The sequence below is a fragment of the Larimichthys crocea genome, chromosome XII (genome assembly GCF_000972845.2).
Source record: "Larimichthys crocea isolate SSNF chromosome XII, L_crocea_2.0, whole genome shotgun sequence".
NCBI lineage: Eukaryota > Metazoa > Chordata > Actinopteri > Sciaenidae > Larimichthys > Larimichthys crocea.
In genome coordinates this window covers 25,090,066-25,117,180 of record NC_040022.1, presented here as the reverse complement: position 1 = coordinate 25,117,180, position 27,115 = coordinate 25,090,066, and the positions used below count along the sequence as shown (strand labels likewise).

Below are 27,115 nucleotides of genomic sequence, written 5' to 3'. Positions count from 1 at the left end.
TTGTAAATATAATTTAGAGTAATACTTGACTGACAACCAGTCACTACGATAAATTAGTGTAAACCACTATCAAGAGAAAGCCATGTTGGCATGTGCGACTAATCAAGACTGCAGAAGCCCCCAACAGAGGTCAATTAAGAGGTCCATTTCCTGTTGCTGCATGTCCTACATTGCTCGCAGCTCTGGAATAACAGTTGACCTTTCACCTGGACATACATCACTGCAGACTGCTGAGGAATGTTTTCTGGGAGGAAGTTGCTTTGGTTACTGGGGTGGGGGATGCACATCTCACACCAGGAAACCTGGTGCACACAGAGTGCAGCATCATAGTGACTGTCCTACATGGAGGGGGAAGAAAAACATAAAAGCAAGAGATCTGCATCGCCCATGAAAGTAAACTATTAATCATTCATGCATGGGGTGGTGGTTGCCAAAAATGTAGGCCTGAAGATCCCACTTAAGGCCCTCATAAAGTGTCAGAATGATAGCCTGTATTTTGCCTGAAAGCAAAGGAATAAATAATTAATGGAACCACGGTGACAAGGCCAAGAACACCACCACCTTCTTACTCACCATATTTTCATTCTTTCATAAAAAACACCTTCAAACCATCACCAGGAAGCAGCTTCACTCTAACGCTACAATGTCTTGCAATACACAGTAATGTAGTGATTCCATTCATAGTCGTATTTGTTGGGATCTTTGAACTCATGTCTTTAATGAGTCCATTTTTATCTCTACGTCGATTAGTAGATTAGGAATGTGAGTTTAAAAATAAAAAACTGAAACGGTTTCTGGTTTCATTCATTTCCAACAAGAGTGATTTAAGAATGGACAACATGCTCTCCTGAAGTACACGAATAAGGTGAATACAGGCAGAACATTATTCCTTGCTGATAATAAACTTATTAAAAGGCAGCACAATAACAATTAAGTAGGAAGTGTAAAAAAAAATAAAAGACATGGTTAGGAATTTGAGCAAACTAAACTTACATTGACAAAGTTGAATCTAATCTAATCATTGTGCAAAGAAATAACAGGGGTTGTGTTAACTGAATATTTTCTTTCACTGACTGATTTTTCTTTCGAACATAGCCTAACTATCGCAAAATGTCATAGCACTGTCTCTTAAGTTTCTTTTAAAAAGACAGATAATTGTGATGTGTTTGATGTACAAGGTAAAAAAAGACAGATTGATGTGGTGGAGGATGGAAGGACAAGCAAGTAATACTGATGAGATGAAAAATGACCTATCAATGTCTCTGTTCATCTTTTCTCTCCATGCCCTTATAAATGCTCAATGTGTAAATTCTATATATTGTCAATATCATTGCAATTTAAATTAAAATGCCGGGATAATTGTAGATTATTGCAGAACCAAATACAACAGGATAGTCTAATGCAACCTCTGTGCAATACTTGTCAAGCATAACTGGGACATCAGTTACCAAAGTGTTTTTAGAAAATAGCTGTACTGAGCAGAGCATAAACAACTATGTGACGAAAGGCCCACCACAACACATTTTCCATGACAGGAATGGCAAGGTAAAAGAAGGTGCTTTGCTTTGCAGTGGTATGGTCAGGCTTTGTCTTCTAACTTATGTATAAACAAACAAAGAAACATAGGTGATAATCTAGGTGAAATCTAATTATAACAGCACTAAATAAGTGAAATCATTGATTCACTAAGCTTTACAGCCAGTCAGAGAACTGTCTTTCACAGACTGCCTTCACCACCTACTCAAAATGCTAACTGTCTCGCAATAAGGATCAACTAATACCAAGTACTGATACTGGTCACCCCAAAAATTGAGGCAATGGAGAGCCCAGCCAAAGTGACACTTTGCACAACAAAGCCCTGCATGACTACAGAAATCATAAACAGTGGAATCAAAGTGATGTACACAATCACAGACATAATAATATAATAATAATAGACTTGCTACATTTCTCAAAGTGGGGCTGAATACTGCTAATGGAATTATACACCCATGATATTCTGGGACACATTAAGCATGTAGCAACTTTATTTCATGTGTGACTGGTCCGTTGATCCCTTGTTTGAGACGTCTGAAGCTTAGCTTCAAGAAAAATAAAGGTTTCTATGGTAACACTCCACTTCTTGGCCAGTGTATTGTAATTTTACTGTAAATGGTTCAAAATGGTAGTTTTGAATGTTCACCAGTTCAACAGTAACCACACAAGTATGCTACTTTTGTGTTTATAGACAAAGTACAACAGCTTACGGTATACATCTATATTTATGTATGCATGTAAACCATAAATCATGAAATCGAAAGATTCGTTGTTTCCGATCATTCATCCCAAGGTCACAAACCTAAAGAAGTTCCCCTAATACCGATTACAAGTACTGAGTGTATGAGTCAGTGCATGAGCGCACACACTGACTCAAATAGACCAGCTATGAGTCAAGCACAGTATAACAGGAAAAGGTAAGAATCATGCCAGCTCTTTCAGGCTGAAAAGTCCAGCTGGTTAGGATAAGCAAGCCAAACCCTACCATGAATTAGGAGACATTTCTACTACTGCCACACACACACACACACACACACACACACACACACACGCACAGACACAACCCCCTTCTTCTTCCTCAGCAGTCCCCCTTCCCCCATAGCTTCATGGCTTCTGGCTTAAATCTGGATAACAATACTATTCTCAACACAACACAGAAGAAATCTAAATAGGATTGTTGTGCTGAGCCATGTAAAACTAGAGATAGTGCCAACCACATGATAGTCCCAAGAACCATTTCTCCAGGCTGTCTTTAATTTAACCTTGTCCTCAGCTTTTAATCATGTATTTCAACTGATAATATTTGTAAAGACTTCAGTGACTGTAAAATATCTGAAAACTTATTTGGAGTCTACCAAACTGGATAGCATTACCTTTTCACAGAGACTGAATGTGCAATTTTTTCCAGAAGGGCGTCCAGTTTTTGAAAATCCAGCAAATCATTTGACTTGGCATGCATCTTGTAATCCATTTATGAATTCCACTAAACAGAAACAGAAACCAAAAACCAAAAAAGGGCACAAAAGAATTATACAAAAGTTTGTTTTTCCTTTACTCTCATCCAAAACACGGGAGAGATTTATTCTTCGGGCTCCAGTATGTATCCTAAAATCCCATAGAACACGGCGAGTAATCCATAACGTAGTCCAAGTGGAGTTTGTGGGTTGCTGTTCTACGAAAAAGGCCCCAGCCCGGAAACAGTGGGTCCAGGCGGGAGGAAAGGCTGTGGGAGCCTACAGCCGGCAGGCTGTGTTAGCTGTGTGAACCGGTCCTCTCTCTACCCCATCCCCCTCTCAGCAGTACAACGGCCCAGTTGCCACAGGCTCTTCGCTCCATTGTGTGTCCTCTCCAGGGCCTCCCCAACTTAAATGGACACAAGCCACAAGCAAGGGGTGTCCAAGGAGAAGAGGGGAAGGTGAGAGAGGGCTCCGATAAGATCCAGGAAGAGTGATTTATTCCCTCTAGCTCGCTCCCTCACCCTCTCTCTAGCACAGGCAGAGCAGCATGCAGTTACTCAACAGTAAAAATGGCTCTGCTGCTTCCTCATTCAGGGGAGCCTCAGCCCACACAGCCCTCCCTCCCTCTCTCTCCTACGTGCTTGCTCATTCCACCCCTCCCCTCTTTCCCCATCAATAGCTTGAGGTCCTTGCTCTCTCCTCTCTCCCTCTCTGTTACACCTTTAACACCCCACCCCCTTCCTGTCTTTTCCTCCGTCCATTTCATCGTGCCCCACCCCCACTCACTCTCTTCCTTCAGAATGATCTTATATATATGCCTTCTCCCACCAATTTAAGGGCTCCCTTGTCTGTACTCCATCTGATACACATATGATATTCACATTCATATTGTCGCTGGGATACTATAAAATGCAAGAAGCTGCACTGTTGAGGGAAAACACCTGATATTAGGCCAGATCAATAAAATCTGCAATCCCCAAAATACCAATGGCTGTAAATCACATTCAGTTGATTCAGGTAGAGAACTTCATCATGGTTACCACAAGGGTTATTGCAGCGATACCATCAAACAAACTGAAATCAATCAAACTGGCCATTTTTTCCCCAATCAACTACCTTTTGTGAAACCCACATAAGGCGAAATACCAACAGCAACTTGTATGGAGGCAGAGGATGCAAACTGTTCAGATAAAGACTGCCAGTTAACTCATGAATAATCTAACCTAATGTAGGACAGCGTTATGGTTAAGGACATTACACTGACGTGATCACAGAGTACACAGCGAGTGTGACAGAAGTAAAATGCAAAAAAAAGTGAGACACCCACCATGTTTTCCTCTAGCACAGTGGTCCCCAACCCCTGGGCCGCGGACCGGTACCGGTCCGTGGATCAATCAGTACCGGGCCGCACAAGAACTAATTAGTTATTTCTGTTTTATTTAATACGGTCATTTCGAAATAAAAAAACGTTTCAAAATAAAAGACCACTCGACTTAGACTGGGACTATAATAAAGGGGGACTTACTACTTCATCCACAGTTGGTAGGAGAAGAAGAAAATATTACTTAATACTTAATATTTTCTTCTCCTACCAACTGTATAAAGATAGAGTAGTAAGTCCCCCTCTATTATAGGGACTGGGACTATAATAAAGGGGGACTTACTACTTCATCCACAGTTGGTAGGAGAAGAAGAAAATATTACTAATACTTAATATTTTCTCTTCTCTCCTAACGACTGTAGAGAGAGTAGTAAGTCCCCCTCTATATAGTCCCAGTCTAAGTCGAGCGGTCTTTTATTTTGAAACGTTTTTTTATTTCGAAATGACCCCCCCCCACCCGTCCGCATTAAAATTGTCAAGCGTTGACCGGTCCGCAGTTAGGAAGAGGTTGGGGACCACTGCTCTAGCAGAACAGCCTCCACCAATGATGTTCATGATGGTGACCATGTTGCAGTGGTGGCAGGACGTACATAACTCTTGTTAATCAGTTTCATTTTATCTGTAATTATTTGGTTTCTACACAAATTTAACTTCACTCACCATACTGAAAATCAAGTCAAACTTAGTAGCCAAGGTAAACACAGATGTGCTGGTAAATCTTGCCACATAAGACACATACAAGTGCTATAACAAGAGCCAAAGAATGAGGAAGCATATGCCAGCATAGCTGGCATGGAGGAGTCAACTCAAGATACAATCTCAAGTGACAGGTGTGACATACAGACAGTCTGTTCATTTGTTCCTTTTTTGAAGAGACCCACATTGTCAGGTGGATTGGATGAATGATGCAGAGTGTAGGATTTAGTGGTGTCATGTAATCCCTTCGCCTCACCCTCTCCTTGGAGGCTACCAAATGTGTAAAAAAAGTCCCTTTCTAGATTCAATGTTCAATTTGCCTGTTCTGGGATACTGTAGAAATGTGGCGGTTCAACATGGCAGACTTTATGAAAGAGGATCGGTGGTGTCTATAGTTACATGTCCGTCACAGTCAACAAACCACATATTATGTGCCTAATAAACACTATCTAAGGCAAATTGACTGCTGACCTCTCACCTCTCAATCAATCAGTCTCACATGTGTGCTAGCATACACACACCCACACAGCTTCACAATTAATCAGATGTCAAATCCCCAAGAGATCAGCCAAGTAAAGAGTCACCCTGTGCAATGAATACTTGTCAGGTGACTGGTGAGTGCAATATACAATGTCTGTTTTCCCAAATGAAACAAGCAGCAGCTCATCTGTGCTGTAGCCAGACACAGTGTCCTCACAGACCCACTTTCCTGTCCACGTGCCATATGCACCATTCCCAAAGACAATACAGCAGCTGCCAGAGTGACAAAGCTCCAACCTACAGCAATTCAGAGGAGGCCAAACCGATGGCCCTGTCACTGGAAGGGTGGGGGGAGATTGTATTCAGACACAGGGAAGGAGGGAGGGTGGGTAGGAGGAATGATAGCAAGACGTAGGGGGAAAAAACGAAGGAGAGGGTTACATTTATACTGGGGGTTGGGTCAGATGGAGAGGCAGCAGTACACACAGGGATGAGACTCTGCGAGAAAGTCTGAGGACGCTTCCATTAATCATCAGCGCACCGGAGTAGCCGAAATCTACAGGGAGCTGGAGTGGAGAAAACAGGGAACAGGCAATTTGCCAACTTGACATGGTGTAGCATGCAGTTGTGTATTTTCAGTAATGCACTAGAAAAACCAACAGAAAGAAGAAGAGTGATAAGAGGTACATATGAGTAATAATAACCAAAGCATTTTATTTTTTGAGCATTAACTTGATGTAAAAATAAAATCTTTAAACCTAGAAAATCTCTTATAATTCACTATTGAACTGTGTTGTAGCCTTTTATACTGTCTAGGCTTCAGTGAGTGCAAAATACTACAGTCAGTCTTTTTACTAGATCCAGCGTGAGGAATTATGTCATGCAAATTTAAAAGGGTACTCAACTGATTTTACAGATGGGTTATGGTTCAATAATTTCAAGGATTACTAGTCAGCATATGAAATCAGTTGTATCATATCTTCTGTGGCTCTGAAGGGAACCGTCTTAAGTTTAAAATAACCCTGATGTTATCATCATACCAGACACTGAAAGAAATGATCTCAGCCTCCACTGCTTTGATTTGGACCACTCATTCAACTAGGCCTATCACTTCTGAGTCCTCTAACCTGTTGGATATGAAATACTGTTTAAATTCACTGGAGTATCCTTTTCAGCATCTTCAAACATATTACAGGCGAACTTTAGAAGTGATCAGAGCCTTTTCCCCGCATAGTAACCTTTCAACTTACTGTTTTCTGACACAGACCCCTTGCAATCCATACATGTATTTTACACGAAGCTTGTGTTTTCCTGATCTCAACCTTTAGATCTACAGAGGTTACAATAAGATATTTCCCAGGATAAAAAGGCATATTTCAACACTTGTTGCAATGACACCATAATATTAGATCAGAGCAGTATAACAAAACTTCACAAAGACAACAGTTACTGAAATTGCCTAAAACTCATTATATAGAAATCAGTCCCTAAAGCAGTTATAACCAACATTTCTAATAACAATGTAACAAATGACACTAAAAACAATGTGACAAAGGGATTTCTTGTAGTAACAAACCTACAAAGAATTATCACCCAAACCTGTAGCTTTCCCTGGCTTTAGCACATTGATTAGCTGTCCGCCACACAACTCCCATAGTGTTGTTTTCAGCCACAAAAATTAGCCCCTTTCAATGCAAAACCTCTAAAAAGCCACCAGACACAGTTAGCAACTAGCTGGTGAACACAGTGGAGAATCTAGCAACAACAGATATTCCCTCAGCAGTTGGCAGAGACCAAAAACAGAGCTAAAAGACGAATACTAGACTAATTTATTAGGTGGCCAGAAATGTGACTCGAAATGAATCACAATGATGTTCGCCAACTGCTGGGTGTGTATATAAGGTGGTGGTGGTGATATGTCAATGGTGTGTTCCTCACTTTAAACCTCATATTCTGTTATAAAGAGAAATTTCCTATGTGTTCCAGATTTGAGACACTAGGTAGTACTCCGTAGATTATTCAGCTAATGTCAAAACTCTGTTTCCTGAGACATGCCGTTTTATCCCATGCAGCCTGGCACTGCTGATCACTGTTACAGTCAAGATGCGGGCACTTCCTGACCTAAACTGGCAGCTGAGTGTGTCTGTAATATGTAGTAACATTTCAAGGAACTCTCATGGGAATGACACCCATCAAGAATTTTAATGAAACAAATTCAATCAACAATGTAATAGACATTGTTAATAAAACATTGTTGCATGGGAATCTTGGCAAAGGTTTGTGAGTTAGCCTATGTAGGGTATGACAAGACTGTATCAATGTATGCTCTGTCATTGGTGAGCCACATTGTGAAATAGATAATTGACCTTTCATGGTTTACATTTCTATTTACATGCATGACAGACAAGTAGACTGTTGCTTCATAGTGACTAGGAAAGATCTTTTTATAAAAGTAATGAAGAACTGAAGCTTCTAATGACATTAAAGCCTTGATCAAAAGGGACCTTAAAAGCAAACCATAATTAATGGCATTAATAATTAACTATTAATATGTCTAAGTTGAAAAAGAAATATCTCTATTCCCAGCATGCCACATAATGACATAGATGCAAATGATTCAAAGGTAATAAATGAAGCACATACACTCACAATATAATAGATTTTGTTTGCTTGCTCATTTGTTTCCTGACCACACACTTCTTTTCATTCAGAGGTCATTCACAACTAGGCCAAGGATGGTGTTACCATGGCAACTACACGAGAGAGAACAGAACTTGAAAAAAAAAAAAAAACACATTAAAAAAATGAGGGGGGTCTTAGGACATTAAAGACATTATGATGATCACAAGTATAAGTCAGATCCAAGTCTGTTAATTATACAACAGACATGGACATTTTCCTTTTTATTACTGCACCGTGAAATGTTTTGGGTGGTATGTGACTTTCAAATGGAAAACCAGCAATCATTACAAACAGGTATTTTGTAATTAACGGTTGTGTTGTGTAAACACTAGCCCTACCTGGTATCTGCAAGCACTTTGACCCAGTCCTATTCACTACACTTAATCATGGAGCAGCTGATCAATTTCAACTAGGGAAAATTCATTTGCATTAATGTGATTAATAGATCACAGCTCACAGCTTGTTTGACTTACTTCTTACTCTGTAAGTGTGTGCCCTTTGACCCAATTATCCACTTTAATTTACACACTTACAATGAGTTGCCAGTGATAACACTTTTTTATCTGTGGCCAATGACACACACACACACAACTGGCTCATAATTTGAATGAATTCCTATTATATATACATACATACATACATACAGGTCTCGATAACAGACGGCAAAGAAAAAAAAGTACAGGTAAGCAGCAACAGCAGGCCTATGAGCTTTAAACTACTCCTGAACTGTTCTGTGTATCTTTGAGCAAAGGAGCCTATCCAAAGGAGCATGTGACTGCAGGTAGGTTAGCGTCTATCATCATCTGAATGTTGTTACACACTGGGCTTCCGCCTACTATAACTATAAGAGGCAACTAAAAGAAAAACACACACAGAATAAAACACTTTTTACGCATGTATAAGTAAGGATGCATCCAACAAGGCAAACAGCACAGACAGTGTGCTAAGTAACGGGCCGCTGCATGAGTAATCTGTGAGAACACACCAGTCGACTGAATACCACTGCTTTGTCTACAATGCCCAGTTATATGGACACTAACAACACCTTTCTGTGATAGGGACCATTACCATATCTCGTGGATAAAACGATAAATTGCAAAGTAATGACTGCTGGCGAGCGACCATCGTCGAGGAGCCAAGATCCTGACGTTAGGCCACAGGGCATAGATTATTGCCTGGGTTTCGTAATGGACGTCACTTCTCTGCACAGCCTGAACTGAAAGCGTGCGAAGATCAGGATAATTTGTGCCTTAAGACCATGGCCGCAAGCTCTGAACAAGCAACAATTACAATTATATTCTGTGTTATCTCCTCCGTGGACTGCTTTCTCATCAAACAGCCTCAGTCTGAGTGTGCGCCATCATCACCGTGACGGCGTCACCGTCTCTCACAACACAAGACAGTCGACGAGCAAACTAGCACTAGATGCCCAAACGCGGCGGTCGTAGCAGCGTTTGTTGCAGCATTTGTAACGTAAACGTGGCCAACGGTGGGTGAGACGGGCAAGGGGTGTCAGATAGACACACAATGTAGGTGCGGTTATTGTGTCTTTTGATAGACAACTGCCAACTAGCTTTAGCTAGCGAGCTAGTTAGCCAGAACAGGCCGCCGTGTAAGTGAACGGTCTCGGTGGGCGCCGGGCATCAGCGCCGCCTCTTTAAGCCTTCACACGGCTGTTACCGTGTCTCTTGCGGTCTACTCATTCGGTTTACCCCGAGACAACATGACTGGCGGAATAATGTTTGAAACAACGGCGTTTACCTGGGTTTATCAGGTTGCCAGGGCGCGCGGGATCTTTCTCTCCGAGGATCCTGAACACCTCTCGTCGTCGATGACGTCACGCGCAGGTCTTTCGCTGAGGACGTAAAGAGCGTGTCACGGACTCCGCCACTTTAGCGGCAACCGAGAAATTATGACAGCATATCTGACAACAAGGATTTATATTTGAAAGAAACGGGACATTTAAGGACAAAGATGCAATGGAAATCTTAGGTTTACACATGTAGTGTATAGTACTTAAGTCCCAGGCTAAACGTTATTCATGTTTAATCCATGTCGTTCATTTGTGTTTGTTAATTTATTCATCTGTCGATATCGGGCAGGAAACGTATTGAGCAGAAAAGCTGAAAAAACAAAAAACAAAACAGATAATAGATGTGTCCAAAGAGTTGTAAAATACAGAATAAGTGTATTTGGTAAAATACTTTAGATTTGAAAGATATGATTACTATAAAGATCAACAAGTCTGTTGTCACACTTGAAGCGCCGCGTGAGTCTGAATTACTCTTGCAATATTATTATTATTTGTATCATGGTCACTTTCTTTGCAATATTTCTTACACTATGGTCACTTTTTTATATGTCATGTCACTTTTATCCTGAGTACTTGTCTCTTTTGAAGGTTGATTGTTTTTCGTGTTTATTGTGTAGGTTATAGATATTTCTGTCTCTTATTGTGTGTTTTTTTTGCCTTTTCTACTTTTTTCTAATTCTGTAGTGTATGCTACACTTTCCTCTGCTGCTGTGACAAGTACATTTCCCCGTGGTGGGATGAATAAAGTATATCTAATCTAATCTATTGTATTACATTAATGATCGATCAGATTTTTTTTTTTTTTTTGCAGGTAACTATTGCAAACCTTACCTCATTGCCTCAGATGCACGCAGAATGACATCTGCACTAATTCATTGGTTTGCAGCGAACCTCAGTGGACATTTACTGAATTTAAAATGCATCAAACCAAAAGTCAGCTTCAGCGCATGCGCCTATGCATTGAAGTGATTGGACCCTCTAGAACCCCGGAAGTAGCGTGAAGGTCCTTGGCGAGTTTAGATAACATTTCACTTGTATCACCGGAGTCCATGTGAAAATGGGTGTTAAAATAGAGGTGTTTAGAGTAAGTACACGTTTACATTTACCTTTAATATATATTAGTCTTGTGATTTAAATCTGTACAACTCGGCCTAGGTTTCCTGATTCGGTCTAGCTATGTATGATCATTAGGCTGACTGTGGTCAGGGTTTTCCACTGCTATTCACTGGCTGGTTATTTGTTTTTGTTTTAAACAGATGATGCTGTATCTGTCCTTTCCCGTCTCCATGTTCTGGATCTCAAATCAAGCAGAGTACTTTGAAGAGTACATAGTAAAGAGAAAGGTGAGTGATGCTTAATATTTTTGCTCATACTCGTCAGTAGAGTGTTGTTGTAATAATAAATGTCTTTTTCTCTGTACTATGATGGCATCTTTTATGGTATCCAGAGGGAGATCTTCCCCCCTGATGAAGGATTGCAAGTAAGTAGGATGCACAGAGCTCATGAGTTTATATAATGCATGCTGTGACAAATTAAAACCACACATACACACAAAATACACAACTTTTAAATTGTAAATCCTATTGTGATTTAGTTAATTAACGTTTTAATTTTTCTTTTTGTAAGTGTTGGACCTATAATCCTAGAATGATTATTTCCCCCCATGATAAAACACTGAAAACTCAAATCATCTGACCAACTTGTCTCGTTTTGACAATTGCATTTCTCCATAGCTGATTTTTTAAAACCTATTCATATATAACAGTATGTGGAATTGAGTTTTTTTTAACTACTGCTGTAAAGCACAATATATTACCATAATAATGATTGTGTTATATTCATTTTCAGAGGAAAGAGTTGGAGGACTTCAAAGAGCGAATGCGTGTTCGTAAGGAGCAGCGGATGTTAAAAAAGATGTCCATGGAACCTGAGAATTGAGGATTCTGTGTTGAAGAAATGTACAAGTACAGCACTATTAATGGAGGATTGTCTGGAAATGTTTTTTGGACAGAAGAAAACTGGTCAGGTCTATGTAGGAGCATGGTACCTTAGAAACCTCTGAGAAGTTAACAGATCAAGTTGTGCTGGACATTTGCCAGGGGTTGGTTAATTCATTCATTCATCCATTATGCCCAATGTTATGTTTAATTTACTTTTTCACATGAGACTTTTCCATTGCCAAAATTATTTGTCTTTGAATGCCAGATCAGTTGACTTACCATAACTACAATGTCATAAAGTAAATATTTGAGTTGTATATCCAGTTGAAACTGATGTGATTATCATTATTTATTTTGTGAGGTGCAGTGCTTGTAAAATGTATTCACCCCCTGTGATTTTCTTTCCAGTGGTTTGTATTTTACAACATTGTACTACAGTGGAAGTAATCAAGCATTTTTTCTTACACAAATGTGTAAACCAAATCTCTCTCAAATCTCTTTGAATTAGGCACAAATTAATAAAAAAAACGATTACAGAAGTAAAATACATCCGTTTTCATCCCTTTCAACATTCAATCAATATTTATTTGAGGCACTCATGGCAGAAATTATTGCTAAGCTAAGATTTAGCTTTAGGTTGTCGGTTGTTTTATATAAAATTCTCTCAATTCACAGTTCATTTTCAGACTGCAGCAGATTTTCTTTTGTGATTCATTTGTATTTCCTGCATTCATTGTAACCTTCACAAGTCTGCTCAGTCCTGCTGCAAATGAGCATACCCATAGCATGATGCACCACCACCATCAGGCCACATGTGGGTATAGTGACTTTCTAGTAATATCTGGATCTTGTTCTACAGCAGACATAGTGTAGTATGATGACCAAAACAACATCACTGTGGTGAATTTGGCTGAGAATGTCAGTCGAGTTTATGTGTTGTTTGCAGTGAAAAAGTTGCAAGATTGTGCTTGTTTTAAGAGACAACACTTGCTCTCATGTACTTAAGAATAACAGTTAATACATTGTTTTGAATATGACACAACAGAAAATGACATCATGACCCTCTTTAGACCAGCACAGCTAACTATGATGTCCCAGTATGACTTTAAGTAATAGAGCTGTCTTTTACACAACTTGGATGTGTCTGACAACAATTGCTGAACTACTCATCTGCTGTGTGTGTCTTAATTAAGTGGTGACATGTTTATCAGATGATACCCTCAAATATATTTGTCCAAGAGATGTGGCCAGTTTGGCGCTGTCTCCCAAGGCACTGGCAAGAGTGTGTGTATATTTCTTTTCATGGCCGCCGTTCAGATCCAAGTCAGAAAATATGGTGGTATTAGTATTTTATGATGTGTTAGTAGACTGATAAATACTATTCCTTTTGTTATAAATGATGGATTCCAAGTGAAGATATTTGAATTCACCGCAAAACAACATTGAATCTTTATAAACAGGCACAGAAATACACAGACTTTGTTTAAGACTAAAATGAATAAGTATTAGCACTCGTGGCAGAAATTATTGCTAAGCTAAGATTTAGCTTTAGGTTGTGGGTTGTTTCATATAAAATTGTCTCAATTCACATTTTCAGACTGCAGCAAATTTTCTTCTGTGATTCATTTGTATTTTCCTGAATTCATTGTAACCTCCTTCACAAGTCTGCTCGGTCCTGCTGCAAATGAGCATACCCACAGCATGATGCACCACCACCATCAGGCCACATGGTGGGTATAGTGACTTTCTAGTAATATCTGGATCTTGTTCTACAGCAGACATAGTGTAGTATGATGACCAAAACAACTAATGTTGTCCTCATCAGACAACGGAACTTCCTCCAACTTTGTTTAGGCACTTCCTGGCACCCTCTTGCGAACAATAGCAAAGTTATTTTAATATTTGTTAACAATAATGTTGACTGTTGCTTTGTCTTCATGATTTTTGCACCTTGTGGATACAGGTATATTTAAGTTTTAAATCACTATACGATACTTAACATTAAATAATATTTTCTCACTGTCATAAAAACCTAATTACGCCCACTGTGTTTGTATAAAAAGGTTGATAATGAGTGGATAAAACTGACCCTATAAACACTGATTCTGTGTATGCTTAACATAGTATAATTTAAATTCTATTTTTCATCAAAGACAGTTGTTGGTTTTGTTTCATCTATTGTAACAGAAGCTTGGATTTGCTCATTGGATGTGGTTGAGTTATAATATAAAGATGTATCCTGTGCTGTGCATCTTATGGCAACATCACTGTGGTGAATTTGGCTGAGAATGTCAGTCGAGTTTATGTGTTGATTGGAGTGCAAAAGTTGCAAGATTATGCTTGTTTTAAGAGACAACACTTGCTCTCATATACTTAAGAATAACAGTTAATGCATTGTTTTGAATATGACACAACAGAAATGACATCATGACCCTCTTTAGACCAGCACAGCTAACTATGATGTCCCAAGTATGACTTTAAGTAATAGAGCTGTCTTTTAACACAACTTGGATGTGTCCTGACAACAAATTGCTGAACTACTCATCTGCTGTGTGGTGTCTTAATTAAGTGGTGACATGTTTATCAGATGATACCCTCAAATATATTTGTCCAAGAGATGTGGCCAGTTTGGCGCTGTCTCCCAACTGGCAGGAGTGTGTGTTTATTTCTTTTCATGGCTGCTGTTCAGATCCAATTCAGAAAACAATGGTGGTATTAGTATTTTATGATGTGTCAGTAGACTGATAAATACTATTCCTTCTGTTATAAATGATGGATTCCAAGTGAAGATGTTTGAATTCACCGCAAAACAACATTGGATCTTTATAAACAGGCACATAAATACACAGGCTTTGTTTAAGACTAAAACGAATACGTTTTAGCGTATACTAACCGATATTTCACACGTTTGCAATTTGTTAGAATAACACAATGTGTGACAGACGCAGCATACGTGTCCTTGCAATAGTCGCGTCTGATGACAGGGGGCGCTGTTTCGCTGCAGCAGCTTGAACCATACTGCGTCTAACAACAAGGAAGTGACCGACGAGCCAGCAGAGCAGACTGCTGTCAAGATGGCACCGAGTGGGCTGAAAGCGGTAGTGGGAGAAAGTAAGTGACATATTATTTCGTCTGTAAACGTTGTCTACTTTGAGAAGTCAATACAACTAAAAGACACGGGTAGTTTGTACGATGTTACCTCGTAAGAGTTTGACGAGTTGCCGCTTAACTTAGCACTAAAGGTTTCTTCCTGCTCCAGTCCCAATGAAAATGCTAATATCACCGACAGAAATAACGTCATCGCCGGATAAAAAAGTAGTATTGTTGTGTTTTAAGCTTTGGTTTAACCACATTTGGTAATGTCGTGGAGAGATTTGGGCGGACATAAAAGCAGGAAAAGTCGCGGCGTTGGTGACAAATGGAAATGTTGTGACACGCTAACGTTAGCTAGCTAACCTAAAAGGAAGTTGTAAACAAGTTGGGACATTTATCCTGTAAACAATCAAACATTAACAAAATAATATCCTTTGTCACCTAATTATGTTTTATTGTAGCTGTTATTCCAATATTGAGTGGCTTGTTTCGATTAATTACTATCTCCCGGTAACGTCTGTGAAAGCATTTCTTCAGGTTGAATTGTTTAAATGCCATATTTCACAAAGCTCCACAAAGACAAACATCATTACGTAAAGCTAATATTTATGTAACACTACATATGTTTTTGTTACAGAACATTTTTAAAGTGTTGGAAGCTCAGTTTGTTCCTAACAACTTATAACCTAAAAAGTAAAACCTATTTAAACACAGTTACAGTCCTCTCAGCATGTCACGGGTTAGGAGATGTCTCTGATTGTAAACCGTGTCCTTGCATAGATTGTAGTGTGAACACACCCATCACTCACAACTGCTGAAATATTCAAGTCTGTTCTGGTAATACAGGTAACCCTGACCTTGCCCTGGCTTCAGATGTCAGATAACAGCAATCTTAAACAAAAGACACATTTGTCCAATTACCAAATATAGAATTAAGATAGCTAAAATGGCTGTATACTCAAATGTAGAGCGCCCTAGTTACAAGTAGTCATTTTTTCCAGTCATCTTGTCAAGACGTTTGTGAGTAATGAATTTTCCACTTGGTCCAGAATCTGGAAATTATTCGTTCACTCTCTAATATTAAAAATGTTGTTGTCATCTAGTCTTGTTCTGGCTGACAGTTTTATGTTGTTGTTGTTTGTGTGCTAGCCCACTGACAGTAAATATTATTTTGCATACTATTAATGACATAGTAATTAATTAAATAATGTGCAAAAAGCAATAATGTTTTTCTGTATAATAAAATGCTGAATTAAACTGTCAATTAGTAATCAAATTGATGTGGTAATAAGCAATAGCAATGAACCACATGTCTTAGGATTCAAGGATTCAAGGAGTTTTATTTGTCATTTCAACACATGTTAAACATGGGATGGAATGAAATTAGTTTCCCTGGTCCCGGAGCAGCCCAGTATATAGTATAAGGAAGTCATTGCTGTGTTTCTAATGAGATTAAAAGAGGAAGTTCAGTAAAGACTGTGATATCACATTGGTGTAGCGCTTCGTTTTCATGTTCTCACACAGGAAACAGTTAAGCTGAGGTCATAAGCCACCCAGATCCTGGTGAATAGATGCCCTAAACAATAGCCACACAACATAAAATGGCTTTTGCTGTGTGAAATAGTCATTCAGGATCATCTTTTATCCTGAAGGCTGAAGTTTGATTTCAGTGTAGTTTGGGCAAGTTGTCCCACTTCCACTGTAACGAGGAAACCGTCATTTTTGTAGTCCTTTTAGTAGTACCACACGTCAGCTGTTGTGCCTATGAAGTCACTGGAACAACTCTGCTTTTGTCTGATCTTTATATAGTGTGAGTGCAACAGTGTAACACAAGGAAGTTGCACCCAACCGAGTTGGTAAATATTTGTACTCAATATAGGTTTGTTTCAAGAAAGTTCCTGGTTCATTAGAGAGGCGCACAATTGTTCTCTCACCTTTTGCGTTCTGTTTATACATGAAATATCAATCGACAATTCAGTTTTATATTCCAATTTCCCTTGTATCTCCTTTTAAATGTATTTGACTGTAGGAATTATCAGCATTTCAGTTGATAGTAAGTTCATCTTTAGCTATTTTCCTGCAGTAGATAAAAATTGGGAGGTAAATATAGCTGTCATGTAAAATATTACTATAATAATATAACGTTTCCTCAGAGGTTATGGATAGTTCTGTAATCATATATGAATCTTTTTTTTTCTCCCTCAGAAATTCTTAATGGGGTCATCAAGAGTGTTAAGAAGGATGGAGAATGGAAGGTAACAGTTTCCCATCAAGAATTGAGAACCACACACACAAACACACTGAATTTGTAACCCATGATTATTTATTGTTTCTTCAGGTTCTTATTGTGGATCACATGAGCATGCGAATTCTGTCCTCTTGCTGCAAGATGTCTGACATTTTGGCAGAGGGGGTGACCAGTAAGTTACAAATAATTATTGCTCTTGTATCCTATGGATCAGATGTATACACAAGGGAACAGACATCACAATACTTTTTTCAAGTGTTGTGTAACTTTTCCTAGCCTCTTCAAACGGTGGTCATAGAGCAATCTGGGTATACTTACAATAAATATCCTTAGAGCAAGGTTTTTGTAGTTTAAAAATACACTTCCCAACATTTTAATTGTAATAAAAAATATTTATTTATTATTATATTGCAGTATTTTACATGATTATGATGATGATATATTTTTTAGCAGTTGTATATGATATTGACCAAGTCAGATTGTCTAGACTGAACTAAAACTTTTCCTTTTCAGTTGTGGAGGACATCAATAAACGAAGAGAGCCCATCTCTAGTTTGGAGGCCATTTATTTGATTTCACCCGTGGAGAAGGTTAGCTGTTGCCTTTTCCTCAGAGTTTCCTCTGTATTGTAAGATCTGTGTTCATTGTGATTTTTCTCATATTAAAATTTTAACAAAAAGAATCGTTTTCAATTACAGTCAGTTCGCGCTCTCATTAACGACTTCAAAGACACTGCCTTTACTTACAAAGCAGCACATATCTTCTTCACTGACAGTAAGTATGTCTGTGTACATCATTAATTTCATTTTGAAATCCCATTGAAATGTGTTTTAAAAACAGAAACTTTATTTATCAAGTTATTTCCAAATGTACTGTGCAAAACATTTAACATTCAAAATATATTGATTTAGATATTTATTTTTTCTTCCATAGCTTGTCCAGATGGTCTCTTTGCAGAGATTGGAAGATCCAGGGTTGCCAAGGTTGCCAAGACTTTAAAAGAGATCAATGTTGCGTTCCTGCCTTATGAGTCCCAGGTAGGGCAACCCCTTTTCTCTTAAACCAACTTTATTTTTGGGACAACAAGACATAAAGTTGTGTACTGTAAAACCAAAACAAGATTCTTAAATGCTCCCTAGAGATCATACTTCTCTGTGGCTTTATTACTATGAGTGACACCTTTCATGTTATAAACAATAATTTCTTATTCATTGTTAATGTAAACATGTATATAGTGCAGCTTGTTGTGAACACAATGTGATCAAACTGCAGCAAACCTCACTTTTTCTCACCCCTGCAGGTATTCTCCCTGGATGACCCAACCTCTTTGTACTCCTTCTATAGTTCTAAGCCAAATGAAAACAAAGACAAAATGATGGAAATTTTGGCAGAGCAGATTGCGACCCTTTGTGATACGCTTAAGGAGTATCCTGCAATCCGTTACCGCAAGTATGAAAGCCTTTGCTTTAAAATACAATGACATAAAATGTCCACTGATTTTTTTTTTTGCTGATTCAGTTGTATACCTCTCTGTCTCAAAGGGGACCAGAGGAGAATGCTAGACTGGCTGATGAGGTCTACCAGCGGCTTACTGCTCACAAAGCTGATAACCCAAGCATGGGAGAGGTTAGAATTATGACCACCACCCATAACAATTCCTATGTGCTCTACTGTAAAAATTAAACTGAATTCTTGAACTTCTTCTGCTTAACAAACATTTCTATTTATATGAATATACTTCTTTTGGGATTCTGCAGCTCTTCACCTTAACAGGTTATAGAGATTTCTGTGGTTTCTGGGTTTTATTTCCTGTTAATTCTTTTTCTCATGCTTTGCTGGACCTTTCCCCTTTGCTCTTTTTCTTTTCTGTCTTTCTTAGCTGACATTTCCTTGCACCTGAGATGGGTCTTAACAGGCATGTATTACTGTTCTCTTTTTGCCCCCACACACTCTAAAATGCATTTTCGTACAGTGCTGCATTTTTGCTGAAGTGCTGCCTCATTCTTCATCAGACAGTCCTATTGAAATCATGTAAATAAAAGCTGATAAGATTTCACTGCATGACACATTCACAAAACTAGGGATGCACCGAAATGAAAATTTACGGACGAAACCGAAACCGAATAAAAATCAATGGTTGGTCGAATACCGAAACCGAATATGAAATGCGGTTGTTAGATTTTTCACTATTTTTTTTACTATTGCATAAATAGCCTAGAATAAATTTGTAGACATGTTTTTTCAAAGAAAGTAAATGTTTGTTTAATATCCTTCAAATATTCCAGTAGAATTTCCAGTTAGTATAATTATTATTTCATTTATACTGCCCATGTTGTTTTAATCACTGTTAATTTGTTCTTGAAAAAAATACAATTTAGTTTTATTATATTTCCGGTGAATATCCATTTTTCCCACGTTCATGAACGCATCATAGTCATTCCGACAGTGAACGCACCTCGCATGTGTGACGCCACTATTCGGCCACTTCACCGAAAGCCGAAATGCACTTCGGTGGCCGAATTTTCGGTGCATCCCTACACAAAACATATGGAGGGGGCTTACATATAATGCACACTGTTGACTAGATTTATTTATTAATTATACATCGGTTTAGTTAAACCAGACCTTATATAAGTAGCTTATGATATTCCTTGTTTTTATGTCTTTGTCATTCTTTTTAGGGTGCAGATAAGGCGCGATCCCAGCTACTGATTGTTGATCGTGGATTTGATCCCATCTCCCCTATTCTGCATGAGTTGACCTTGCAGGCAATGGCCTACGACTTGCTAGATATCAAACAGGACATCTATGCGTGAGTGACTATCTTATTATATATTTGCTGCTGTTCATTTCCCAAGCCAGTGTGCTGTCTAGGGCATACCATTTCTCTGTACTAATTTGTATTGTACGCATCTACTTGTTTTATTTTTAAGTTATCAGACAACCGGCATTGGGAATTCAAATGAGAGAGAAGTGTTATTGGACGAAGATGATGAGCTCTGGGTTCAGCTCAGACATATGCACATTGCAGATGTCACTAAGTAAGTCTCTCACAACAAGACACTTCACATGATTGGTTCTCACTGACCCAACACACTTTGCATTTTGTGTGTTCTCAAAGTTATTATATATTATACCTTGCCAGTAAATTAGTGAGTAGTAAGTTACATATGCAATAAGTGTCATATTATATTTGGTGGAAAGTAATGAAGAGAATTCATTTGTTTACCACAATCGTGTTGCTGCCAGTTTGTCCCAAATATGATGTTAAAATGCATTTTTGTTTAAAACGGTTTGAACACAAAGTTAGTGTAAGTGTAATGAAAATGTTAAGATAACAGTAGGAACAATTCTGGTCCTGTAAAGTACTTTATGACAGCAAACTACTAACTAATTTAGTGTGCTCCTGCTCCTGTAACTGTTCATTTTCACACTGTTCATTATTGCAGGAAAGTGACGGAGCTCCTTCGCTACTTTTGTGAGAGCAAGAGAATGTGCACTGACAATGTGAGTGTTCATGTGCAGTACTCATTTTGGTTCAGTTGTATTACAGATGTCAATGATATAACACTATTTATATGTTTCTGATGCAATTTTTGGTGAAAATGTTTCACATTTCAGGCCAACATAAAAGATCTCTCTCAGATGTTAAAGAAGATGCCACAGTATCAGAAGGAGTTGAGCATGGTGAGTAGGATGAAGAAAAGCAAACTCAAGTGCCATTATCTAATGATTACCTACTGTAAAGGGAGCACTTTCTGAAATGTTTAAGATTTGAACTATACAAATGACAACAGTGAATTCTTCCCTCAATCAGTATTTTGAATATATGTTTAAATAGGAGACAGTAGATTGTAATATCTACATTCAGTGTTTTTTGCTATCTCTTGCTATCTTCTTTAGTTTGAACAAGTCTGAAATTTGCCCACGTTCCAGTTAATTTGCATATACAGTACCTGTCTAGTATGACAAGAATCCTCCCTTTTATTTTCATGGTTGTCAGGCTTGCTTGTAACTTTGAACACAGTTTATAGGTTTTATATATCATATAATAATGAATTTTGCATTTTCTTTCACAGTACTCGACTCACTTGCACCTAGCTGAAGCTTGTATGAAGAAATTTAAGGCCTCTCTTGATAAGCTTTGTGAAGTGGAACAGGTCAGTATTCTTGTTAGGTGTACAGTTAAAATAAATTGACAGTAATGAAATCAAATTTGACAGTATCACTGACGTTTTGCAATTGGGACACAAACAGCATCATCATTGTAGCAACAAACAACTTTGTGGATACCGTTGAAGTCCAATTCAGTCCTGTACATCTATAGTCGGATGTATAAATAGAAATTCTCTTGATTCCTGGAGAGAAGGGCACTCATGAATGACCATTTAATTTATTATTCTTGGAATTTATCTGCTCATAAATTGTTGGCTAAACAATCTGTTAGTCTGTAGTTTTATATCACCGGGTATCAACTAAAATGTTCCACAGACAGCCACTGACAGTAAGTATCTTAGAGAGAATGTCGGACATGGATTTACTCTGTCGCACTCTCTCTCTCGACACACTAAGTGACCTCAATATGAAAACATCTTTATTTATAGCTCCACTAGAGTATATTTAAATGTAACTGGTACAATCCGGTGGTATTTAATGGATAATTTCAATCATAAAATTGCATAAGAAGCTTGGACCAGACTCAACATCCATCCTAGAGAAATGCAGGAGCTGTTATGTCATAATGTCATAATGTCATATGTCGTAAAGGCATTTGATAAGACATAGATGTGCTACTTGGTAATGTAGAAATCCTTCCATCACCATCCGCCTAAGATAAATCCACAGTCCATACCAGTGGCAAGCTCCCAGTGTGTTGTTTCCATACTTTGTCTCCCTGAGGGGGAAGTATTCTGTCACAGTTAGTCTTGTAACAGATGAGTCACAAGCACACATGAAATGAAAAGCTATGCATGGTTGTGGTATTATGAGATGTAAGTGTTAATGGGGCCTTTTTGTATGAGGGAATCACTTGAATGCACTAATGGATTGTCAGCATGTCTGAAAGCTGCCTCTTTAATCCAATGGGCATGTTTTGGCTCTAGGATGGACAGTGTGATCCAAACAGCAACAGCTTTCTGTCAGCTGTCATTTTATTTCTGTATTGTTTGGACAGACCAATACAAATCTATGTGAGTAATGTAATAAATAAAATCTGTTCTAGCCACTCTCTAGTTTCAGTGACTCAGAAAAGGTTTTGTTGTTGAGTGGTCCTAACAAAGCTGAGTCGAAATTCATCATAAAGCTTAGCAAGAGTCAGAAGTCACACAGTGCCCAGGATAATTGGTTAATATTTGTCACCATTTTTGACATTGTTAACGGGTTACAAATGCAACTGTGGCTGTTTTACTGTGCATTGTATTTACAGCTTCTTTCAGTAAAATTTAATTAAATATTTTAAGATTTGTGATTTTTCACATTTCTCATGATTTCATTTCTTACAGTCAAAGAAAGTCAGCAGCTTTGTTAATACAGCGAATCGTCAAGCAAGTGCAACAATACATGATATAGCAGCTAGCTAATATTGCTCACTAGTTCTACAGCAAGAAGGCCAGATTGATATCTGCCTTGCAACCTTTTAGTTCTCAAAGCTATCGCCATCAACTAGGAAGCCAGTCCAGCTCCAGAGGACGTTGACAACTTCCTCTGTCAATGTCCTCTTGAATTTCTTAACCCCTGCTTTGTCTGCAGAGGTTGCTGAGTGAGTTACATTGTCCATTCTCCATCAGCAATCCCTAGTCAGCCAAGGAGGTGCCAGTAAACCCTGGCACCTCCTTATCTCAGGCCTCAAAACCTCCTCCTTTACTCCTTTACTAGCTCCTTTGCGAGTAGTGTAAATTACTTGCTTAACTAACTAACTAATATCAACAGTTCTGTCTATCAGGAAACTCTAGGATAAATCTAGGATATTAGAGGGAAAACCAGAAAACATTTTCTTTATAACATATGATTCAGTTTCACAAAAATCAGTGGTGGATTGTTGACTTAGTGCCACAGTGTGTTACACTTCTCCTGACCCGGAACCGGTAGTTTAGTGAAAGAGTCAGCTGGAGTGATAGTGCAGCATTTTTAAAAACGTAAAACACAAAAAAGTATAGTCATGAAAGAAAAGAAATGTAATGAGGTTAAAAGTCATCCTCCTGTGTCAGTTGCCCTGACTGTCAGCTGACTCAAGTTGCAATTTGCAAGTCAGAATACTGTTGCAGTTAATGGTTAACCACGAGTGTCTTTCACAGGACCTGGCAATGGGAGCAAACGCAGAAGGGGAACCTCTAAAGGATGCCATGAAAAGCATTGTTCCTGTGCTCCTCAACAATGAAATGGAGGCCTACGACAAAATCCGCATCATACTGTTGTACATATTCCACAAGAAAAAAGGTGTGCCCTCGTTTCAACTCTTTCTGTTTTAACTAATATCACACAACAGGAATATAACATACATACTGACCATAAGCTTTGATATGAAATGAATAGCAGATATCAAGTATCCTCACCATTTTCTTCTTGTGTTCTTGTCTTGTTATCCATGTAGGCATCGGGGAGGAGAACCTTGCCAAGCTCATCCAGCATGCAAACATACAGACAGACAGCAACATCATCACCAACCTGCAGAACCTTGGCTGTAACATTATAGCTGGGGTACATTATTAATTACAGTTTTTTACAGTTTAAATGTTGTTGTAATGTGAATGTATTTCCTCAGTATTTGTTATTTATGACATGTTGTTTGTTAGGGCCGCAATTCTGGGAAAACACTTCCAGAGCGGAAGGAGCGCACAGAGAGCACATATCAGCTCTCTAGATGGACACCCACCATCAAAGACATCATGGAGGTATTTAAGCCAAAATGAAATTCCTGGTGTTGCTGGCACACTGGCTCAGTTTTCTTTCAACTTGTTACACGGTCTTTCTTTATCACAGAGTGCCATAGAAGACAAACTGGACAGAAAGCAGTGGCCATTCATCTCTGATCCTGCTCCCATCAACACAACTCAGACTGCAGTCAGGTGGGTGCTGGAAACAGGAAATGACAGACTACCAGACAAAGTAACAAAAATACAAACTAGGGTAGCAGACAGGTTAATGTTGTCAAATTAAGCTTTCATCCCTGTAACTGAGTTGAAGCTAAGCCTTTGCTTTGCTTTGAATAATCCGCAGGGAATTCCTGTCATGATGATAGTGCTTACACAAACCACTCTCATGGACCTAGGTTCACCCATAATCTGCATAATGCACAATGCCTGTCTCCTTCCCTTTTAGCAAAGTGCAGAATTAAAACTTGAGTAGTCATTAATATTAATATTATATTGTAGGCTGGTTAAAACTGGACATGATGGGTGGAAAAGAGGTTAATTTGACCTCTTTTCTAACATTATAATAACTGATTAGCAGTAGTGATAAGAAGGGCATTACAAAAAAAATATACATAAAATATAAACAGAAACTTGTTGTTTGACTAGCAGGGCTGCTTGCACTCTTCCACTTGTGCAATCACTTATTCCTAAAACATTCCCAACAGATGTGACGGATGAACCATTTGCCTCAAGACTGGAAAGTAGTTGTATGTTCTGATACAGTGCAAATACGACTAATTTATTTATAGGATTTTTACATTACATTTATTTATTTTTGTATTCTATTCGAAGTAGTTGCTATTATTGTAAATGGATATGATAACTGTCGGATCATTTTAGTGTAATAAAACTGGCTCATGAACAGGCCATAGTTTTAGTAATAATGACCTGTTGCTGAGGTTTTGTTTTCATGTGTTTACAGCAGTGCACGTTTTGGTCACTGGCACAAAAATAAAACTCCCACAGAATATCGCACTGGCCCTCGGCTTATCATTTTTGTGATTGGTGGGGTGTCACACTCAGAGATGCGCTCTGCCTATGAAGTCACTCGAGCCACTGATGGGAAATGGGAAGTGCTGATTGGTAAGCAACCACTGTTAATAAGGTCATAATTTTTATCCCAAAAATATAGTTTTCAAGAGTATAAAAGTATTTTTTCTCCTTTATAGGATCATCTCATATTCTGACTCCAACCAGCTTCCTCAATGACCTGAAGAGTCTGGACCAAGTTCCAAATCCTGATTGTTAGATTAACAGGGAAGAGCACACTGGAATAAGGGTTTAGTCTTTCATTTGAGATGATTGGTTACAGCATCTGAAATGAACCATGAAGATAATTTTTAGATGTAGCCATGGAAGGAAGACTTTGTGATTATTTTATTTTAGATTGTTCTTTTTACTGTTTATTGTGAATTGGGTTCTGTATACTGCTGTGATTGAAATTGTATTAAAATATTTAATTAGAAATTATTAATATTTGGATTATTTCACTATTCATTCAAATTCTTATTTTTGTTACTACAATATATATTTGATTTCCCTAATTTTGCACTCAGAAATGCGTAATTCCCACAAAACCGAATCAAGTCTAGTGTAGTTATATGTGTGTATGTATATATATTTCAATGACATCAGGTGTGGGATACCTTTTTTGTTTTTCTCCAGGTACCTTTTTCCCCCCTTGGCTGAGAAATGTAATGTCAGAAAAATGTATCAACTGCTGTACTATTAAATGTTGCACATTTACCATGTACTTTAATATATTGTTGGGAGACTGCGTGGTGGGTGTTTGTTTCTTTGTTGTTAAACATGAGTAATAAAAGAAACATATTCTCTCTAGATCGTGTCTTGTCTTCTGTCTGGTATTCTAGGGTTTGCAAGCTTGTCACACATGCTGATCACAAAGTCAAGAATTAACTTAATTAACTTAATTAACTGTGCTCACAGTTACTTTAATTGTAAGAGTTATTTTAATTGTGAGATATTTTCATACCTTTTTCAACTACCTCTATTACAGTATGCTTTCCTACTGTCCTTGGTTTAAATATTGGTTTTAGTATTTGTGCCTAATTTGAATATTCACAACTATGCTCTATAGCCAGAAACAATCTAATCTATTATTAATTTTATTTTAATACATTTTTTGCAGAAAATTATCTATCCTCTTTTATTACTTTTAATGGTTAAAGCTGTGACCAGTTAATCATTTTCATATCTTATGGTTCAGTTCATAACTCTTTTTACCAGAATATTTTATCTTTATTCTAAAGTATGTTTTGTTTTTTCTACATTGCTTACATGGTTTTTGGGTTTGACCTTGCTTACTGTTGAAATTACCTTTTTTTTACATTTAGTATAAATGTAAAAATGTGTATCCCATTGATAGCTAAGTTTATTACAGTGGTGACAGTCTTGCTAATCCCAAAACTGCAACTGGGACATATGTCTACTTGCACCATACATCGACACTGTGGGGCTTCAAAATGCAAACATGAACTTAAAGGACAATGTTAGGTCAAAAGGGAGAACATATACCTACCAGTGAAAAAGATCATCCCCAGGATTATGTTTTCATCTGGGATTAGAGATGGTCATATTAAGATGGAGTTTTAATGGTAATGGTTAATACTCAGGACTTAACTCTATTTAAAAGCCTTTCACCAAGCCATATCCAGTACACATTTGGAGCAGCATCAGTCAGGATCATCATTTCCGCTGCACTGTTTGTGCAGTTCCATCAAAAAAAAATATTGAATGGATTCTCTGTAATTTACAAGTATTTTGGTGTAACTTTCTGTATTGTTACACATTTTATCTAGTTTTTAGTTGGGGACATTTTCCTTTTTTTAAAAAAAAAGGAGAAAAAAAATTCATGATG

General features: G+C 38.1%; 3 protein-coding genes across 6 annotated transcripts in view; 2 read left to right on the top strand and 1 right to left on the bottom strand.

The window, feature by feature from the left end:
* brd4 (bromodomain containing 4) overlaps positions 1-10,141 on the bottom strand; it is a 28,021-nt gene extending 17,880 nt beyond the window's left edge. For 3 of the 4 annotated variants that reach the window (XM_027284869.1, XM_027284871.1, XM_027284870.1), the window contains exon 1: positions 2,910-3,561. In XM_027284869.1, the coding sequence (XP_027140670.1) occupies positions 2,910-3,007 (98 nt within the window). In that variant the 5' untranslated portion in view covers positions 3,008-3,561. Of the gene's footprint in view, positions 1-2,909; positions 3,562-9,993 lie in introns of those variants that run through there. The other variant, XM_027284872.1, reaches the window with a different exon arrangement.
* A 748-nt stretch (positions 10,142-10,889) lies between these two features.
* pet100 (PET100 cytochrome c oxidase chaperone) lies at positions 10,890-13,107 on the top strand. The gene is made up of 4 exons (XM_010730363.3): positions 10,890-11,129; positions 11,302-11,388; positions 11,493-11,525; positions 11,894-13,107. The coding sequence occupies exons 1-4, from the start codon at positions 11,103-11,105 to the stop codon at positions 11,981-11,983; spliced, it is 237 nt and encodes a 78-aa protein (XP_010728665.3). The 5' UTR covers positions 10,890-11,102; the 3' UTR covers positions 11,984-13,107.
* Positions 13,108-14,969: 1,862 nt separating this feature from the next.
* stxbp2 (syntaxin binding protein 2) lies at positions 14,970-26,076 on the top strand. The gene is made up of 19 exons (XM_027285159.1): positions 14,970-15,096; positions 17,284-17,333; positions 17,417-17,498; positions 17,840-17,916; positions 18,025-18,100; positions 18,260-18,363; positions 18,627-18,775; positions 18,868-18,952; positions 20,008-20,138; positions 20,260-20,367; positions 20,776-20,833; positions 20,948-21,013; positions 21,406-21,486; positions 23,620-23,761; positions 23,916-24,022; positions 24,118-24,216; positions 24,305-24,390; positions 25,160-25,320; positions 25,407-26,076. The coding sequence occupies exons 1-19, from the start codon at positions 15,060-15,062 to the stop codon at positions 25,484-25,486; spliced, it is 1,779 nt and encodes a 592-aa protein (XP_027140960.1). The 5' UTR covers positions 14,970-15,059; the 3' UTR covers positions 25,487-26,076.
* Positions 26,077-27,115: the final 1,039 nt, after the last annotated feature.

Coding starts and splice junctions, on each gene's coding strand:
- pet100 (XM_010730363.3), top strand. CDS start 11,103: ATGGGTGTTAAAATAGAGGTGTTTAGA. Junction 11,130..11,301: donor TTAAAATAGAGGTGTTTAGA/GTAAGTACACGT, acceptor TGTTTTAAACAG/ATGATGCTGTATCTGTCCTT. Junction 11,389..11,492: donor AGTACATAGTAAAGAGAAAG/GTGAGTGATGCT, acceptor TATGGTATCCAG/AGGGAGATCTTCCCCCCTGA.
- stxbp2 (XM_027285159.1), top strand. CDS start 15,060: ATGGCACCGAGTGGGCTGAAAGCGGTAGTGGGAGAAA. Junction 18,953..20,007: donor ATAACCCAAGCATGGGAGAG/GTTAGAATTATG, acceptor CATTCTTTTTAG/GGTGCAGATAAGGCGCGATC. Junction 20,834..20,947: donor AGAGAATGTGCACTGACAAT/GTGAGTGTTCAT, acceptor TTCACATTTCAG/GCCAACATAAAAGATCTCTC.